The 19,377-nt window shown below is 42.0% G+C and overlaps 2 protein-coding genes across 3 annotated transcripts in view; one reads left to right on the forward strand and one right to left on the reverse strand.

The window, feature by feature from the left end:
- Positions 1 to 4,496, reverse strand: part of LOC140464990 (tRNA selenocysteine 1-associated protein 1-like) — a 60,913-nt gene extending 56,417 nt beyond the window's left edge. The window contains exon 1 of one of the 2 annotated variants that reach the window (XM_072560730.1): positions 4,253 to 4,496. In XM_072560730.1, the coding sequence (XP_072416831.1) occupies positions 4,253 to 4,276 (24 nt within the window). In that variant the 5' untranslated portion in view covers positions 4,277 to 4,496. The remainder of the gene's footprint in view (positions 1 to 4,252) is intronic. The other variant, XM_072560729.1, reaches the window with a different exon arrangement.
- Positions 4,497 to 4,525: 29 nt separating this feature from the next.
- The window catches only part of LOC140464989 (p21-activated protein kinase-interacting protein 1-like), a 71,558-nt gene continuing 56,706 nt past the window's right edge, over positions 4,526 to 19,377 (forward strand). The window contains exons 1-2 of the mRNA XM_072560728.1: positions 4,526 to 4,699; positions 12,157 to 12,319. Of these exons, the coding sequence (XP_072416829.1) occupies positions 4,604 to 4,699; positions 12,157 to 12,319 (259 nt within the window). The 5' untranslated portion in view covers positions 4,526 to 4,603. The remainder of the gene's footprint in view (positions 4,700 to 12,156; positions 12,320 to 19,377) is intronic.

Raw genomic sequence — 19,377 nt, forward strand, 5'->3', positions numbered from 1 at the left:
CTCTCATCTGTTAGAATGACCATGATAGTTTCACTTCTTTCATATGTGAACAAAGTTTTGTGATTTATTAAAAAGTTACATTCTCAGGTTAACTGTGACAATTGGTGTCAGCGCAGATAAGATGTTAAAGGTGTTAGCCCCTGTGTTCCCTGTCTGTGCCATAATGTTTAAACTGATTCTTATCTAAAAAGTGAGTTAACAGATTCTTACATGGATTCATGCAGTTTTTGAGCAATGTACAATGTAACTCTGCAAGTACAAATTCACCCCACAAACGTATATGTGTATGTGTGCATGTGAGTTTTTGTGTGTGTGTGTCTGGTGTGGGGGGTTGTGAGTGTCTGTGAGGCAGAGTGTATATGTGCGTCTGTTAGTGTAAAGTGGCCTAAGCCTATGACACACACGCATGCACACACATACTCCTACAGGCACACACTCACACATGCACCGTCTCCCAGACTTAGACCACTTTACACTCACAGACACACAGATACACTTACTCTCACAGACACTCACAAACACCCACCCCAGACTGACAGCGCACACACATGCACACATACACATATACGTTTGTGAGGTGAATTTGTACTTGCAGAGTTACATTGTACTTTGCTCAAAAACTGCATGAATCCATGTAGGACTCTGTTAACTCACTTTTTAGATTGGAATCGGTCTAAACATTATGGCACAGATAGGGAACACAGGGCTAACAACTTCAACATCTCAACATCTTATCTGCGCTGACACAAATTGTTACAGTTAACCTGAGAATGTAGCTTTTTTTACATATGAAAGAAGTGAAACTATCATGGTCATTCTAACAGATGAGAGACTTAACAAACAATCAAGGTATTTTTCAATGTATAATTTCACTTACATCACACTGTAAACATTTGCTATAAATTCTGTGTCTTACAATTGCGTCCTCCACAATGACCTGATGAAGGAGCGGCGCTCCGAAAACTAGTGCTTCCAGGTAAACCTGTTGGACTATAACCTGGTGTTGTGTGATTTTTTAACTTTGTACACAATATCCAGGCTTGGACTGCCAAGTGGCAAGTAACATTCGTACCACACAAATGCCAGGCTTTGACCATCACCAACAAGAAGAAAGTGAGGACTGCAGATGCTGGAGATCAGAGCTGAAAAATGTGTTGCTGGAAAAGCGCAGCAGGTCAGGCAGCATCAAGAAGGGCTTATGCCCGAAACATCAATTCTCCTGCTCCTTGGATGCTGCCTGACCTGCTGCGCTTTTCCAGCAACACATTTTTCATCATCAGCAAGAGACAATTTAACCACCACCCTTTCACATTCAATGGTGTTGCCATCACTGAATCTCCACTATCAACATCCTAGGGATCATCATTGACCTAAACTCAATTGGACTCAACACATAAACACAGTGGCTTATAACTGCAGATCAGAGGCTAGGAATACTGCAACGACTAACTCACTTCCAGGCTCCACAAAGCCTACCTACCAACTACAAGGCATACGTCAGGAGTGTCATAAAATATTCCCCACTTGCCTGGATGAGTGCAGCCCCAACAACACTCAAAAAGCTTTGCACTATCCAGGACAAAGCAGCCTGGTTGATTGGCACTATATCCACAAGTATCTACTCCCTCCATTACCAATGCTCAGGAGCAGAAGTGTGTACTATATAAAAGATGCACTGCAGAAATTCACCAAAGACCCTCAGACAGCACCTTCCAAACCCACAAGCACTTCCAAGTAAAAGGTTAAGGGCAGCAGATATACGGGAACAGCACCACCTTCAATTTCCCCTCCAAGCCACTCACCATCCTGACTTGGAAATATAACTGGCATTCCTTCACTGTCAAAATTCTGGAATTCCCTCCCTAATGGCATTGTGAGTCAACCCACAGCAGGTGGATTGCAGCAGTTCAAGGCGGCAGCTCACCACCACCTTCACAAGAGCAAATGAGGACAGGCAAAAAATGTTACCCAGCCAGCGATGCCCACATCCCATAAATGAAATTTTAAAAAATTATCTTTTATCCCCAAATTTGCTGAAAATACACAGTGATGACCCCTTCATCAAAGCCATTAATAAAATCATAAGTAATTGTGGTCCCAACACTGATCTATGGGGTTTGTATGTGGAGTGGTAGTGGTAGATGCAGGTATAGATACATCATTTGAAAGATATATGGATAGGTACATGAATAGGAAAGGTTCAGAGGGATATGGGCCAAATGCAGGTGAGTAGGACCATTTGGGAACTTGATCAGTATGGACAAGTTGGATCAAAGAGTCTATTTTTGTGCTACGATTCTGACTCTAGTTAGTTTTTAAAAAATTTACAAGAATAAACGTGGAAACATCCAATTGTAACACTTTCTACAATCTAAATGTACCAAAGCTGATAAGGCAGCACCTTCCAAACCCATGCTCACTATTACCTAGCTAAGGACAAGGACAGCAAGTACAATGGAATGTGTGAGTTCCAACTCGCCATTCCTAACTTGGAAGTATATCACCTTTCTTTCAGTGTCGCTGGGTCAAATACTAGAACTTCCTCCCTAATAGCTTTGTGGGTGGACCACACCACATGGATTGCAGTAGATTAAGACGACAGCTCATTTCTACTTTCTCACGAGCAATTATGGATCGGCAATAAACGTTCTTCTAGCCAGCGACGTACACATCCCATGTAGAAATATAACACATGAATGAGATAAAGATGGAGGCTATGCTGTCCTCGAATCTGCTTTCATAAGAACATTTCTGATCTGATGATTACTCCATATGCCTGCTTATCCACAACATTTCCCCTTCTTGCTAATCAAGAATCCATCTACCTTTCAAAGACTATTCAAAGACTTTGCATGTATCACTTTTGTGGAAGACAGGATTCTAAAGACCCTTCCCAGATGGTGCACATATTTTTTTCAGCTGAGTGGGCAACCTCAACTACGACTCAAAGCTCCTGTTTATTGACCGCGAGGGTCTGCAAGTCACTCTTAGAATGCTGCCTGTCTTCTATCAAGACCTGATCAACATCTGGAACGTGACTGACTCACGCTGGGACTTCCTCCCATCAGAACTAGCAGCTATTGTCACGGAGACATTGCTCAGGAATCTGCACCTTCACCATCGCTGCTTCGAGTTGCTGGCAGAGGGGTGGGCTGTGGCCATGGGGGCGACCTAAGTTGGGTGGCGGAGGCTTGAGCTGAATGTTGTTGCAAGAATTTGAAAGCAGAGCAGCAGTGGACATCCAACTCACAGCCAATGCCATCTAACATCTGAAAATGCCAGTGACTAGACCTGACATTATGCTCTGTTTAGAGGATGCTCAAGTGAGCAGTGGAATCTTGTCTATGCATGCCCCCGTTCAGACAGAATTTCACAATGGCTCAAAAGTCCTGAACCTCCCTCAGGAGCCTGCACCCTACAACCTGAGCCACCTCCTTAGTATGTGTTGCATGTCATTTGGGCAGTTCTTGTACAGCTGCTGCTGCACACCATCGACCTTGGCTCTTACATCCGCTATCCAAATAAGCCTTAGCATACTTACTTGTCAGTGGGCAGTTGGGATCCCCAATGGAGTGAGTGAGTGAGTCCTCCCTCTTTCCATCAGGGACCTGGCTGGATGCGTTGCACACAGAAGTCCCTTATAACCACAGATTGTGGATTCACAGACTCCCAATTCACCTTTTTATTTTATGGTACTGTGGTGCTCAAGGACCACGTATGTATTGGTTGAGAGCGTTTGCACTGTCTTTTTAGTTTTTTATGAAAAACTTTGTTGTTTTTTTGGTTGCACATCAGCCCCAAGCTCTTGAGCTTTGGGCACTTGGTGCAGAAGGGAGCGGACTGTTAAGACTCCTGGGCCTGGTCAGGCTGGCAATAAACAGATCCAGGCAGCAAGCCGTGGATGGGGGTCATCTCTGTTGACTGCCTGCCCCTCTTCCCCGGTTACGTTCATGCCCAGGTGTTCGTGGAGAAGGAGCATTCCGTGACCACCAATGCTCTCAAGGCCTTTAGGGAGAGGCAGGCACTGCGGGGTTAGAATGTTTGTATTTCTCCCTCCAACTCCATTTGAGTTAGTCGCCTCTTTCTCTCCCTAATTGCTCCGGATGTTAAAAAGGGGAATGTTAATCTTGTTAATCTTCAATTGGCCACATGGGTATTTTCCTGGTGGTGGAAGAAAGTGAATCATAAAGTATGCATACAATAGTGTGTTTTTACTGTGTCACTTTTGTTTTAGAAAGGCAATAACACTCACGTCGCCCATCCACAGGGTGGCCATGCCCCCATGCGCCTGTTCCCGAAGTCTCTTCAATCCCGCCGCACATCCGATCAAAGGAATCGTCCACGTTCGTTATTCTGTCCTCTCCAAACGCCGGAGCGAAGCCCGATTTTTACTTCCTCATAATCAACTCGGAGGAGAAGTATCTTTGCTTATCACGCCTTGTGCCCGACGTTGACAGCAGGCCGAGCAGTTGCACAACCAAGAACATTTTAAATAATTTCCATCAGGATCAGCAAAGTGGGATTGGGCATCCATTGACGTAATCCGACTGCGCCGAAGAAACGTTGTAGGACCTTTCCCACGAGCTGCGAGAAAGGGCGAGAGATGGATGTGGAGACTGGGACTGATTCTGAGTTGGTCTTGATTGGTGGTTGCTACGAGCAGATTATTTTCGGTTATCGGATAAAAAAGGCTGGACAGGTAAGAATGGATCTGTCGCTTATGCAGAGGCGGACTCTGTGGCTAAGAACAGTGTTAGGGTTTACCTGAGGATTGTTGGGTGGTTCTGTCCCGCAAGACACCTATCATGTAGTTCAGCTTCTGAAGCCGATCGTCTTGGATGCCTTTTGGAGAGAGAGGGAGCAACCCCTTAGGTCTATGCAGAGAAACATGGATTTATTCCTGAATCATTCTTCTAAATTAACGGCATTTTGTTAATTCTAAAAGGCCATATTTTCAAAGTCCAGTAGTAGATTCAAATGATTTGAGAAACATGCTTGGTCTATTAAATGGGCGGCACGTGGCTCAGTGATTCCAGCCCTGGGTGCCTGTCTGTTTGGAGTTTGCACATTCTCCCAGTGTCTGCGTGGGTTTCCTCCGAGTATTCCAGTTTCCTTCCACTATCCAAAGATGAGCAGGTCAGGTGAATTGGCCATGCTAAGTTGTTCATAGTGTGAGGTACATTAGTCAGGAGTAAAGGTAGGGGAATGGGTCTGGGTAGGTTACTCCTCAGAGTGTTGGTGTAGACTTGTGTCAGAGGGTCTGTTTCCACACAGTAGGGAATCTCATCTATTTGGATGGTCATTTAAAATTAACCATGCTGTGGAGGTGTGGGTGTTAGACTGGGGTAGATAAAGCCCAACAGATTTATTTGGAAGTACTAACTTTCAGAGCACTGCTCTTTCATCAGGTGACTAGTGGGGCAGGATCATATTGCAAAAGATCAGTGTCATGCAATGAAAATGAAATATTGAACTAACTTAAATTGCTGTTGAAGTCTTTCATCTTTTAGAATGGGTTGCAGGTTTTGTTTCATTAGTGTGTAAATCCCAAAACTACTTTTAAGTTATATTCTTGATAACTTAAGGTTTTAGAACATAGAACATAGAAAAGTACAACACAGGGCAGGCAAAGCGCAGGTAAAGGTAGGGGAATGGGTCTCGGTAGGTTACTCCTCAGAGTGTTGGTGTAGACTTGTGTCAAAGGGTCTGTTTCCACACATGGCCCACCATGTTGTGTTGAGGATTAATCTCTGCTCTATCTGTTGGTTCCCTTTCCTCCCTCTGACTGTAACCCAGCTGTCCTTATCCTGCATCTGAGGAATGACCTGGCAGCCATCGTTTCTCTCCACCCTCTCTCCTTGCCGCTCTGTTTAAAAAAGATGTTTTTTGCTCCTCTTCCCTGCAGTCCTCTACTCCTCCCTTGCATCTGTCGACAAATGGAGGCCCCGATGCCTGAGGTAAGTATTTTAAACTGTTATACTCACCTTCCCAGCAGTCCTCCGCTCCTCCCTTGCAATTTTTGGCAAATAAGAAAAGAGCAAGTTTGCGGATGATACGAAAGTCGGAGGAGTTGTAGACAGTGAGGAAGGATATGGCAGGTTACAGCGGGATATAGAGAAGCTGCAGAGCTGGGCAGAAAGGTGGCAAATGGAGTTCAATGTAGCTAAGTGTGAAGTGATTCACTTTGGTAAGAGTAATAAAAAGATGGATTACTGGTCTAATGGTAGACTACTTGGTAGTGTGGAAGAGCAGAGGGATCTTGGTGTCCATGTACACAGATCTCTGAAAGTTGCCACCCAGGTAAATAGTGCAGTGAAGAAGGCATATGGCGTACTGGCTTTTATTGGTAGAGGAATTGAGTTCCGGAGTCCTGAGGTCATGCTGCAGTTGTATAAGACTCTGGTGCGGCCGCATCTGGATTATTGTGTGCAGTTTTGGTCGCCATACTATAGGAAGGATGTGGAGGCACTGGAACGGGTGCAGAGGAAGTTTACCAGGATGTTGCCTGGTATGGTAGGAAAATCCTATGAGGAAAGGCTGAGGCACTTGGGGTTGTTTTCATTGGAGAAAAGAAGGTTTAGGGGTGATTTGATAGAGGTGTACAAGATGATTAGGGGGTTAGATCGGGTTGACAGTGAGAACCTTTTTCCACGTATGGAGTCAGCTATTACAAGGGGGCATAGCTTTAAATTAAGGGGGGGTAGATATAGGACTGATGTTAGGGGTAGGTTCTTCACTCAGCGAGTTGTAAGTTCATGGAATGCCCTGCCAGTAGCAGTAGTGGACTCTCCCTCTTTATGGGTATTTAAGCGGGCATTGGATAGGTATATGCAGGATAGTGGCTTAGTGTAGGTTAGGGGTGCTTTGATCGGCGCAACATCGAGGGCCGAAGGGCCTGTACTGCGCTGTAATGTTCTATGTTCTATGTTCTATGACATCTTAGCTCAGACAGGGATCTTGGATTCATGTCACATTACAGGTGACCCTGCTGCACCACAGAGAGAGAGAGAGAGAGACGTGCGCACACACACACACATGCGCACACACACACACACACGCACACACACACACTCTCACACCCTCTCACAGGCTTATACACCTGCGCATTCACGCACACACTCTACCACACGCATATGCAAAAATGCACTCTTTCACACGCACACACTCTCACACTCTCTCTCATCTCCCCCTCCCCCGCATGCACGTGTGTATATCTAACACACCACGCATGTCTATGGGGTGAATTTGCAATTGCAGAATTGAATTTGCAGATATATTCTATTTTTGCTCAAAAAGCACCCAATCTTCAAGCAGTCACTCTATAGAACATTTTATAAATTCCTACTTTGGAAACAGAACCAGTCTGCCTCAAGATTGGGATACAGACAGACTCTAACCTTTAATACATTTTCTTTAATTCACTTTTTCTTATAAAACCTTAAGTTATCTCGAGAATGTAACTCGGGTTTATATATTAATGAATAGAAACTTGTAACCTATTCTAAAAAGACAAAAGACTTAACAGCAATCTAAGTGGGCGGCACGGTGGCACAGTGGTTAGCACTGCTGCCTCACAGCGCTAGAGACCCGGGTTCAATTCCCGCCTCAGGCGACTGACTGTGTGGAGTTTGCACATTCTCCCCATGTCTGCGTGGGTTTCCTCCGGGTGCTCCGTTTTCCTCCCACAGTCCAAAGATGTGCAGGTCAGGTGAATTGGCCATGCTAAATTGCCCGTAGTGTTAGGTAAGGGGTAGATGTAGGGGTATGGGTGGGTTGCGCTTCGGCGGGGCGGTGTGGACTTGTTGGGCCGAAGGGCCTGTTTCCACACTGTAAGTAACCTAATCTAATCTAATCTAAAATTTGTTCAATATATTGTTTTAATTGAATGGCACTGTGATCTTTTGCGATAAATCCTGTGTCTTATAATCCTGCCCCAGTACTTAGCTGATTAAGGAGCAGCACTCTGAAAGCTAGTACTTCCAAACAAATCTGTTGGACTAAAACCTGATGTTGTGTGACTTTTAACATTAAAGATAACAAATGGACCATTGCTTGGGAATCTGGACTGTCGGTCGGATTCTGCGTATCCATCTTAGGACAAACCAAACAGAGACGCACGAGAATTCCTAGAAGCATTATATTCCAACCGGAACTGTATCAACAAACATATCGAGTTGGACCCCATCTACCACCCCCTGAGAGGGGGGGAAAAAACAGGAAATTACATTACCACAGGAAATGACAACACCAACCTGAAGAAACCCAAACATATAAATAGAAAGCAGGAATCATATGCAGTGCTTTGCCTGAGGCCCACTGAAGATATTACCTAGTATGGTGACGAAACATCTGGAAATGAACCTTCCAGCTCAGTGAGCAAACCTACATCCAGAACCTCAATCTGAGCTACAAATCTTCTCAAAACTCGCTAAGTGCTCCGAAAGCTAGTGCTTCCCAATAAAAGTGTTGGACTATAACCTGGTGTTTGAGTTTTAACTTAGCAAGAAAGAAGTAAATGTTTCAAAGTAGCTAGAACATAGAAAAGTACCGCACACAACAGGCCCTTTGACCCATGATGTTGTGCCGAGATTTAATCTTAATGTAAAATATAGTAATTTAACCTATGCACCCCTCAACTCACTGCTATCCATGTGCATGTCCAGCAGTCGCTTAAATGTCCCCACTGACTTTGCTTCCAGCACCACAGCTGGCAACGCATTCTATGCATTCACAGCTCTTTGCGTAAAGAATCCACCTCTGACGTCTCCTTTATACCTTCCTCCTAATATCTTCAAACTATGACTTCTTGTACCAGTCAATCCTGCCCTGGGGAAAAGTCTCTGGCTATTGACTCTATCTATTCCTCTTATTATTTTGTACACCTCGATCAGGTCTCCTCTCTTCCTCCTTCTCTCCAACGAGGCAAGTCTGAGCTTATTCAACCTTTCTTCATAAGGCAAGCCCTCCACTCCAGGCAGCATCCTGGTAAATCTTCTTTGCACCCTCTCCAAAGCCTCTCTATCTTTCCTATAGTAGGGCGACCAGAACTGGACACAATATTCCAAGTGTGGTCACACCAGGGACTTGTATAGCTGCAGCAAAACCTCGGGGCTCTTAAACTCGATCCCCCTGTTAATGAAAGCCAAAACACCATATGCTTTCTGAACAACCGTATCCACTTGGGTGGCAACTTTGAGGGATCTATGACCTTGCACACCCAGATCTCTCTGTTCCTCCACACTGCCAAGAATCCTGTCTTTAATCCTATATTCAGCATTTGAGTTCGACCTTCCAAAATGCATCGCTTCGCATTTATCCAGGTTGAGCTCCATCTGCCATTTCTTAGCCCAGCTTTGTATCCTGTCTGTCGCGCTGCAGTCTGCAGAAGCCCTCTATACTATCGACGACACCTCCAACCTTTATGTAATCAGTTTGTTTCAGTTTCAGTACAGGTTCAATTTCAAATCGGATATAATAAAAACAAATTAAGCCTGTCAAGAAATATTGGATTAAGAAAGAGATGAAACATGCAAAGAATTGTTCAAGTAGTGTGTTTAATTTTTCTTAACCTTAATATTAACCTTAACCTTAATAGTACTTTAATATTTTTTCCTTGTTTCTTTTATCTTCCTTCTTCAAGTCAATAAAATTTCATTTTATTTACTCACCAATTAAAATCTGAAAGAATGGGTCTGTGCCTACTAACGCATTCACTGTCAGGTAGGTTGTTTAGGAGTAATGAAGACTGGTAAAAGGGTACTTACTCTGGATCAGACAAATCCTAACTAATCTACTGAGTTTAGCATGTATATACAGTGAATGCAACAACGCCACACTACTGTATTCCGTTTGTTTCTTGCTATTTGACACATTACTAAAACAATGATCATCACAGCTTCTGGAGGAGGGAAATGGTTTACTAATTTGCATATTTAACCGTTAACAGTCGTGAGCACTGTTTGTACTATATTTAAATTACCACAACAGCTGAATTAACAACAAAGTAACAGGCTGAAGTAGGTAACCTCTTTTGATCGAGTCTCTACTTAAATTACGTTTTAGATTGATGCATAAATAACATTCATCGAAAAAAATAGGCACAGGATCACAAACCTCATCAGTTTACTGCTTGCTTTTTGTTTTAATATTGCGGCATTTTTCTTCCAACTGGTTTATATATGTGTTGATTTAGCTTATAGTGCGCCATCTCTTTTGAGTGGCTCATAGAATCTTACAGTACAGAAGGGGCCCTTTGTCCCATCAAGTCTGTACTTCAAAAGATTCACTACTGCCTATATCACATGCATTTTCCTGCACCAGACCCATAACTCTTCAAGAGCATATTTAAGTACTTCATTAGAGGCTGTGCAATTTCCCATCTCAACTAACATTCCAGACTTCCTCCAACTATGGGTGAAAAGGTTTTTCCTCCAATCTCCTCCATACCTTCAACATTAGAACCCCTTATTATTGAACTTTCAACAAAAATTAACAACTGCTTTCTATTCAACTGTCAATGCTCCTCATCATTTTATACACCTCTATCAACCTTCTCTCCTCCCAAGCAAACAACTAGAGCTTAATTAGCCATTTTTCATTGCTGAAATGCTCCATCTCATGCAATATCCTGTTGAATTTTCTTTGCGCCCCTTCCAGTGCAGCGACATCCTTCCTATAGTGGGCGCAGTGTTTCAACTGTAGCCAATAAAGTCCTATCCAGCTCCACTGTGATCTCCTGTTCTTATAATCTATGCCAAGACTGACAAAAGCAAGCAAGCCATATGCTGCCTGAACTACCCTATTAACCTGTCCTGCCACATTTAAGAATTTGTGAATAAGCACTCCAAGTATCCTGAGTTTCCTCGTATCTTTACATTCATTGAATAGTCTCTTTTCTTGTTCCTTTATCCAAAGTGCATCACTCACATTTGTCAGGGTTAACTTCTATCTGCCCGTCTGACCAATCTATCTTTATCCTCCAGTATCCTTACTGCTGGCAATCCAGGCCAATCTTTTTGTCATCTACAAATTTAGTTTTCATCCGTCCTGCATTCTCATCTACATCATATATGAATATCACAAACAATGAGTGACTGAACACTGATCCCTGTGGAATGCCACTGCACAATGGATGCAATAACATAAACACCGTTTCTCTGTCTCTCTCTCACACACACTCACTCACTCACTCACACATCCCTCCATCTTGCCAAGTTGCCCTGGATCCCATGAGCTTTTACCATCTGTATTTGTTTCCCATTGTAGGACCTGTTAAGACCTTTCCGAAATCCATTTGTCTCACAACTGTGCTGTTTCTCCTCAGCCTTGCACTTTTCACCCATTCAATGCCCTGTTTCAAGGTTCTATTGTACTTTTTGAGGCAGTGTATTCCAGATCATAATAATTTTGTAAAATGTATCACAACCAAGGTACAAAATTTTAAATGCTGTGTGTGGATCATTTTGTCAGTTTGTTTTTGGTTTCCTGAATCCATTACTATCCTACTCATTGATTACTGTTGTTTCCAGTTATGCATTATCTGAAAGCTTTCAAATTGTTCCTTATATTCCTTGTACCTGGCCAGTACAGGTCATTCTGCTATAACGTGAGTTTCATTAATACAAATTCGCTAGAATGCAAAAGACAAATTGGGGGCATGGTGACTAAAATGTGAACTTTTAAAGTGTGTAGTGGTTATTAATGCGATTCCTGCCCCATTAGTTTAAATGGTTTTCTATTACATGATTTTCTTCTCACACATGGTTACACAAGAATGGCACTACCGTGTTGGAGCAGAATTGCCTGTTATGTATATTAAAACTTTCTAATACTACTTACTCTATCATACTCCATCTCATGTCTCAGTCATTCGCCAGCACTCTCAACTCTTTGTGCATTAGTCAATTTTGTTTCCAAACTGCCACTATCCTTCAGCTGATGTGCTTCAATTTTGCTAACGTCTATTATGTATAACTTTATCTGGTTACTTTATCTGGATCAAGAGGCACTTGGCCTTTGGAAGACCATTTGCACAATATGAGTGTGAATATACATGTTAAATAACTCGAATTTTCATCTGAAAGTGTCCCATGCAATTGAAAATTAATAAATACAGTTACAAATGCCATCTAAAATTGTGTTGTTTGCACTTTCTAGAACTGGAATCCAGAACCTGACTTTACTCATCATGCTCATACAGCCTCTTTAACCACTGTGGCTATAAATGATTGCTACGTGGCAACAGGCAGTAAAGATGAAACTATTCAGCTATACAACATGAAAAAGAAAATCGATCAAGGATCGTTATTGTACCATGATGGTGAGTAAAAATGTGCCTTCACATTTTGATATTGATCCTTTTGTGGGCAACCCAAGGTAACTCAAAGAATTGGTTACTAAGATTATTGCCGGTGCGGTGTAGAAAGCAGAAGACTTATGGTGCAGAAATTTCTGATTTATTGAGAATTATTACTGGGATCCTGGAGTGTACTTCTGTTAAAAACCTGTACTGTAGTCTTGGAGTAGAAAATAATGATTGTCTTTGGATCTTAATTTCTGATGAAATATCAGAATTTCACATGATAATGCCAATGTGAGATTCTTCAAGACCGAGTTTATTAGATAAAGCTAAAATCAAAAAACACCAGAGGCACTTGGCCCTTAACATGGTCACATTTTAGCGTTTAGTTTAATAATGAGAACCTTGGGCTAGAAACAATATACTAAATCTGTTTTAGGAAAATTACAAAGGAGTGAGTGCAGATTTGGCTGGAATGAACTGAGAAAAGGAGTTGTGCAGAAAAGTTGTTGAAGGAACAAGGGCAGACTTTTAGAGAATAAGTCATGATTCTCAAGATTAATATATTCCCGTAAGAAAGTTTCTAGAAAGGGGATAAACCATCCATGGTTGACCAAGGAAGTTAAGGATAGCACCAGTCTAAAAGAAAAAAAGTATTGAATATTAGTGGTTAGCCAGAGTTTTAAGAAAATGTTTAAAACCAGCAAAAGATGCCCAAAAAAGAGGGAAACAAAATTGAGGCTAAACTGGCAAGTAATATCAAAACAGAAATTTAAAGATATATAGTTAAAAAGGAAGAGAAAGGCCAAAGTGAAAATGTGGCCCTTGAAGAATGAGAATGGGAAAATAATATGCGAACTGAGAAATAGCAAAGGTGTTGAATAAATATTTTGCAGCAATCTATTCATTGACTACAGTTCAGCCTTCGACACTATTATCCCCTTGAGACTGATTACTAAACTTAGTGATCTCGGACTAAGCCCCACTCTCTGCAACTGGATCCTCAATTTCCAGGCCACAATCAGTGAAGATTGGGGACGATATTTCATCGTCACTAACACTCAACATTGAAGCCCCCCCACAGGGTTACTTACGCAGCCTCCTACTGTACTCGCTGTTTACCCATGACTGCGTAGCCAAATACCAGACTAATGCCATTTACAAGTTCGCTGTTGACACCACCAAATTCAGTCGAATCTCAGATGGCGATGAATCAGACTACAGACAGGAGATGGTAGGCGTGTAAAGATGGTGCACTGAGAACAACCTTGCTCTCAATGCCAGCAAAACCAAGGAACTCATTATTGACTTTCAGCGGGATGTTACTCAAGCCTCCTACCATTAACAGAACAGAGGTGGAACAAGTGGAGAGTATCAGGCTCCTGGGAGTGGTCATCCACAACATGTTTTCCTGGACAATTCATGTGGATGCACTAGTTAGAAAGGTCCAACAATGTCTCTTCTTCCTCAGGCAGCTGAGGAAATGTGGCATGACGGCAAATACACATGCCAACTTATAAAGGTGTGACATTGAGAGCATTCTGTCTGGATGTATCACTAGCTGGTACCATTCAAGATCAGAAACGGTTACGGAGAGTGGTGAACTTGGCCCGGACGATCACAAAGGCCAACTTCCTATCTATAGAATCTGTCTACCAGACCCGCTGTCAAGGAAAGGCCGCCAGCATTCTTAAAGATCCATCCCACCCTGGCAATGTTTTTCTACAACCTCTACCATTGAGGAGAAGGTACAGAAGCCTGAACACAAGCACAAGCCGGTTTTGCAACAGTTTCTACCCTATTGTTGTTAGAATACTGACTGGACTCTCAAACTCTCAACATTTGCCTGTACCTGTATTTTTGATTTTGCCGCTGCTTACCTATATTATTTACTGTCTATGCTACTTAACTATGTGATTTGCCTGTGTTGATTGCAAGACAAAGCTTTTCACTGTGTCTCAGTACATGTGGCAATAAATTCAATTCAATTCATCTTCATGGGAGAATCATCAATAATATTTCAAAAATGCTAAATAATCAAAGGGCAAAACTTGGTGAGGAAATAAATAATAATCACTAGAAAAAAAAATGCTTCGGATAGAGGAGTCCAAAACTTGAGGGCATAGGTTTGAGGTGAAAGGGGGAAGATTTAAAAGGAGCCTAAGGAGCAATTTTATGCAGAGGGTGGGGCATGTGTAACAAGCTGCCAGAGAAGATGGTGGAGGCAGGAACAGTTACAACATTTAAAAGGCATTTGGATTGGTACATGAATCAGAAGGGTTTAGAGGAATATGAGCCAAATACTGGCAAATAGAACTAGATCTGTTTAGGAAATCTGGTTGAACTGAAGGGTCTATTTCCATGTCATATAACTTTATGTCTATAACTATAACTGTAAATGAATTGGCCTAAAAGCTGATAGGTTCTCTAAACCAGGTATCCCAAGCTGTTATAGAAAGAAACCATGATGTGGAAACATTGGTGTTGGACTGGGGTGGACAAAGTCAGAAGTCACATGATACCAGGTTATAATCCAACAGGTTTATTTGAAATGACAAGTGACTTCACCTGATGAAAGAGTAGTGCTTTGAAAGCTTGTGATTTCAAATACTGTAAAACTATTAAAGAAAGTGGCTACAGAGGTAGTGGGCATACCTTAGAATAACTCTTAGATTCTGGAATGTCCCAGAGGATTGCAAGACGACAGTATGCAAAGAGAATGAGTCACAAAACACATCATACAGGCCAATCAACTTAACATCTGTCACTGGGAAAATTTTAGAATCTATTAGAAAGGATTTATAGAGATTATTTAGAAATGCATAATACAATTAAGCAGAGTCAGCATGGCTTCATGAAGGGGAAATCATGCCTAATAAATTTATTAGACCTCTTGGAAGAGGTAATATACAGGAAAGATGAAGGGGAATTAGCAGGTGTAATGTCTTTGGATTTCCCAAAGGTATATTTCAAAAGATGCATCATATAAGGCTACTTAAATGATAAGAGTATATTACCGTATTAACTGTTGAACATACATGCTCGACTGTGACTTATGTACATTGAACACCAAGTTCCACTGTTCTGCAGTCTTTCTTCATTTAACAAATATTCAGCTCCTCAATTCTTCCTGCCAAAGTGCATAAATATACATTTTGCCACAAGATATTACAAGTTTTTGCCCACTTGCTTAACCTCTGTCTGTGTCCCTCTGCCAACTTTTTGTGTCATCCTCAGCACTCGCCTTCCCACCTACTTTTGTGTCATCCTCAAACTTGGTGACATTACCTTATCCAAAGTGCCCCCAGCATTGATGCCTCCACTCCATAGCACTCCAGTAGTTACAGGAGTTCAGGTTGCAGTCCTGAAATTGCCCCATCACGCCAATTCTGTGTTCAATTGGTTAACCAATCCTCTATCCATGCTATGTCATCTTAGATGCCATCCAGGCTGTCATCTTAATAAATGCCTAACATGTGGTACATCGTCAAACACCTTCAGAAAATCCAAATTTATTAAGTGCACTGCTGCTTGCCCTTTTATCTAGCTCACTTGATTGCTTGTTTCACTCCATGGTGCAAACCCATCAACCAATGTGAATTCAGTTCCTACGCTGGCTCAGGATACCCTGAAGGATTCTCCTTTTTAACGTCTCCCCTTCACCTGACTTACGGTGACTGTTGGATCAGCCCGTCATCAGAGTTGGAACAATGTGGCTGTCTGCTGGCATAAACGTGGCGGAAAGTTTCAGCTGCAATAACAGAATTAGCTTGCCTGGTCAAGCATTAAAATGAAATCATAAGTTAGCACAATGGTAGCTTTGAGGAGGAGATAAATCTAAGGTAACGGGTTCTATTTTGAACAAGGGATCTGACAAATTAATGTACAGGGAATTCTGTACAAACCACAGCTGCCGATGTCTATAAGAGATGTCTGGAAATCGACAGCCCGAAGTTCGTAATTCAGCAAGAACTAAAAGCAAAGTATGATCCCACAATAGCAGAGACAAATGATAAATTAAAAGAAAGATGAGATTATGTCTTAAAACCCTGGGAGTTCAAACAAGTTTATTGAACTGTAAAAGTGATTGAGTTTCAGTTTAGTTAATGGAATAGATATGGTCATATCGGTAAAAGAGCAACTGTAGGAATATTTAGAGTAGGGCCAGTAAATTTCATCTTAAAAGACAGCAGGTGATTTGGATGAGTTATTACTTGCAGCTGAAAGATAGGGGTCATTGTTTACCTGACCTTCCAAGGTTCGGTGAGACAGAAATTGCTCACAGCCTGGTGGTTAATGTATAATAGCTAACTTTTTATTAGAATTTTTATTATGAATTTTATCGCAATTAGTATGAATTAGCATTTATTTTGTATTTCCTGTGATTAGGACAGCAGGAAACATGAAGCTGAGTAACAGAATTTGATAAGGATAGCAATGAAAAACAGAATTCAAGCGTCCTTAGCGATGAGCAAGTCAGGGAAGTGTCTGAAAAAGGGTATAACTATTAACATTGGAATGTAGATTAATGGAGTACATTTTAAGGTCCCATGGCCTGATGATGATGATGCCTATTGATGAGGTGTTTCACAAGTTTGGATATATAGATTGGGGAAGTTGTTGGAAGGAATAATGACATCAATGTTGCATGTTTTTTATTGTGAAGGAAAATGTATAAAAATGCGATATACAGTTGGGCAAACCATTGTCATTGACCTCTCTGAGCCACAATTAGGAGGGTAGCTGGACCCAACGTGAAAGCTCTCGCTAGCCTCTCCTGCATGTATGGTAAAAGAGCTCTGTTGAACACAGACCTCAAGACTCCTCTCCCCAGCAGTGACCTTCAGGTTAATCCACCAACAGTCATCTCTCTCATGAAAGAGCAGCCCTATGGTCCTCTGGGACCATGAAGACTTTATCTAGCTGCTTGTTATTTCCTCAAAGAATTCAAATAAATGTAAGGCATGATTTCTGCATTCTGATCCATCTCTGTTCCCTCCTGAGATGTCCAGTCTCAGATGCTAGTCCTCCACCAATTCTATTCATTCACATGATATCAAGAAATGACTAAAGGCAATGGATCTCTGACCTCTGTTTGTGCCTCACTTCTAGTCAAGCTTTTGTAGTACACCTACAACATTGGCGTACACCTGGCAATGCATAGAATTACCCAGGTATGTCCTGTCTGTAAAATGGACAAATCCAGCGTGACCAATGATGAATAGGTTGTTGATAGTGCTTTCTGTTAGTGAAAAGTCTTCAGGACTCTTGAGTAACATGTGGTGATGTCACTGAGTTGTGTATCATTAAGCATAAATAGCAGTGTGGGCAGAGTTAGAACACACTAGAAGGAACAATCTAGACTAGGGTGAGACTCTCTTGAAGAAACACAAAGATAATTATTTTTCTCTAATGCATATGATCAGCGCCATGTACATCTATGATTGCCTATGGATTATGAAGAAGAATCATACTGGACTCAAAACGTTAACTCTGTTTTTCACTCCATCCATACGGTCAGACCTGCTGAGTTTCTTCAACATACCCTTTTGTTTGTTTCAGATTTACAGCATCTACAGTATTTTATGTTTATCTTGGTATATCAAAGAGGCTTGGGAGCCTCCTGTGAAACGCTTCTGTGATGTTTCCTCCGGCATTTATAGTGATTTGTACCTGTCGCTTCCAGTTGTCAATTCCAGCTGTCCGCTGCAGTGGCCGGTATATTGGGTCCAGGTCGATGAGCTTATTGATTGAATCTGTAGATGAGTGCCATGCCTCTAGGAATTCCCTGGCTGTTCTCTGTTTGGCTTGCCCTATAATAGTGTTGTCCCAGTCGAACTCCTGTTGCTTGTCATCTGAGTGTGTGGCTACTAAGGATAGCTGGTCATGTCGTTTCGTGGCTAGTTGGTGTTCATGGATGCGGATCGTTAGCTGTCTTCCTGTTTGTCCTATGTAGTGTTTTGTGTAGTCCTTGTATGGGAGTTTGTACACTACATTGATTTTGCTCATGCTGGGTATCGGGTCCTTCATCCTGGTGAGTTGTTGTCTGAGAGTGGCTGTTGGTTTGTGTGCTGTTATGAGTCCTAGTGGTCGCAGTAGTCTGGCTGTCAGTTCAGAAATGTTTTTGATGTATGGTAGTGTGGCTAGTCCTTTGGGTTGTGGCATGTCCTCATTCCGTTGTCTTTCCCTTAGTAATCTGTTGATGAAATTGAGGGGGTATCCATTTTTGGCGAATACATTGTATAGGTGTTCTTTTTCCTCTTTTTGCAGTTCCGCTGTACTGCAGTGTGTTGTGGCCCTTTTGAACAATGTCTTGATGCAACTTCTTTTGTGTGTGCTGGGGTGGTTGCTTTCGTAGTTTAGGACTTGGTCTGTGTGTGTGGCTTTCCTGTATATTTTTGTGGTGAATTCTCCGTTAGGTGTTCTCTGTACCATCACGTCTAGGAATGGGAGTTGGTTGTCCTTTTCTTCCTCTGTGTAGTGAATCGGATTCCTGTGAGTGTGGCATTGATGATCCGGTGTGTGTTCTCTATTTCTGTGTTTTTAATTATTACAAAGGTGTCATCCACATATCTGACCCAGAGTTTGGGTTGAATTTGCAGTAAGACTGTTTGTTCTAATCTTTGCATTACCGCTTCTGCTATGAGTCCAGAGATGGGTGAGCCCATGGGTGTGCCGTTATTTGTTCATGTATTTGGTTGTTGAATGTGAAGTGTGTTGTGAGGCACAGGTCCAGTATTTTGAGTATGCAGTCTTTGTTGATAGGTTCCCTGTCCTGTTGTCTGTTCTGTATGTCCAGCAGGTTGGCTATCTCTGAATTTTTGATTAAATGGATTTATTAAGAGCAGAGGAATGGATTTTGACATCTTCTTGGTGAAGATGCATGCTGTACATTTAAACACTTCTTTTTATTTTATAAGCAAAGGATTTGGGGGGAAATTAAAACCTCTTCTTCCTGACAACTCTCTTAAACCTCTACATGTGACCAAGTAACCGTGCACAAGCTAGGGATTTTACAGAATCTACAGAATTCAGCTCCACAGTTGGCAGAGAACTAAGATTGCATGGGGTATTATAAA

The sequence above is a fragment of the Chiloscyllium punctatum genome, chromosome 41, assembly GCF_047496795.1.
Source record: "Chiloscyllium punctatum isolate Juve2018m chromosome 41, sChiPun1.3, whole genome shotgun sequence".
In the NCBI taxonomy this organism is placed as follows: Eukaryota; Metazoa; Chordata; class Chondrichthyes; order Orectolobiformes; family Hemiscylliidae; genus Chiloscyllium; species Chiloscyllium punctatum.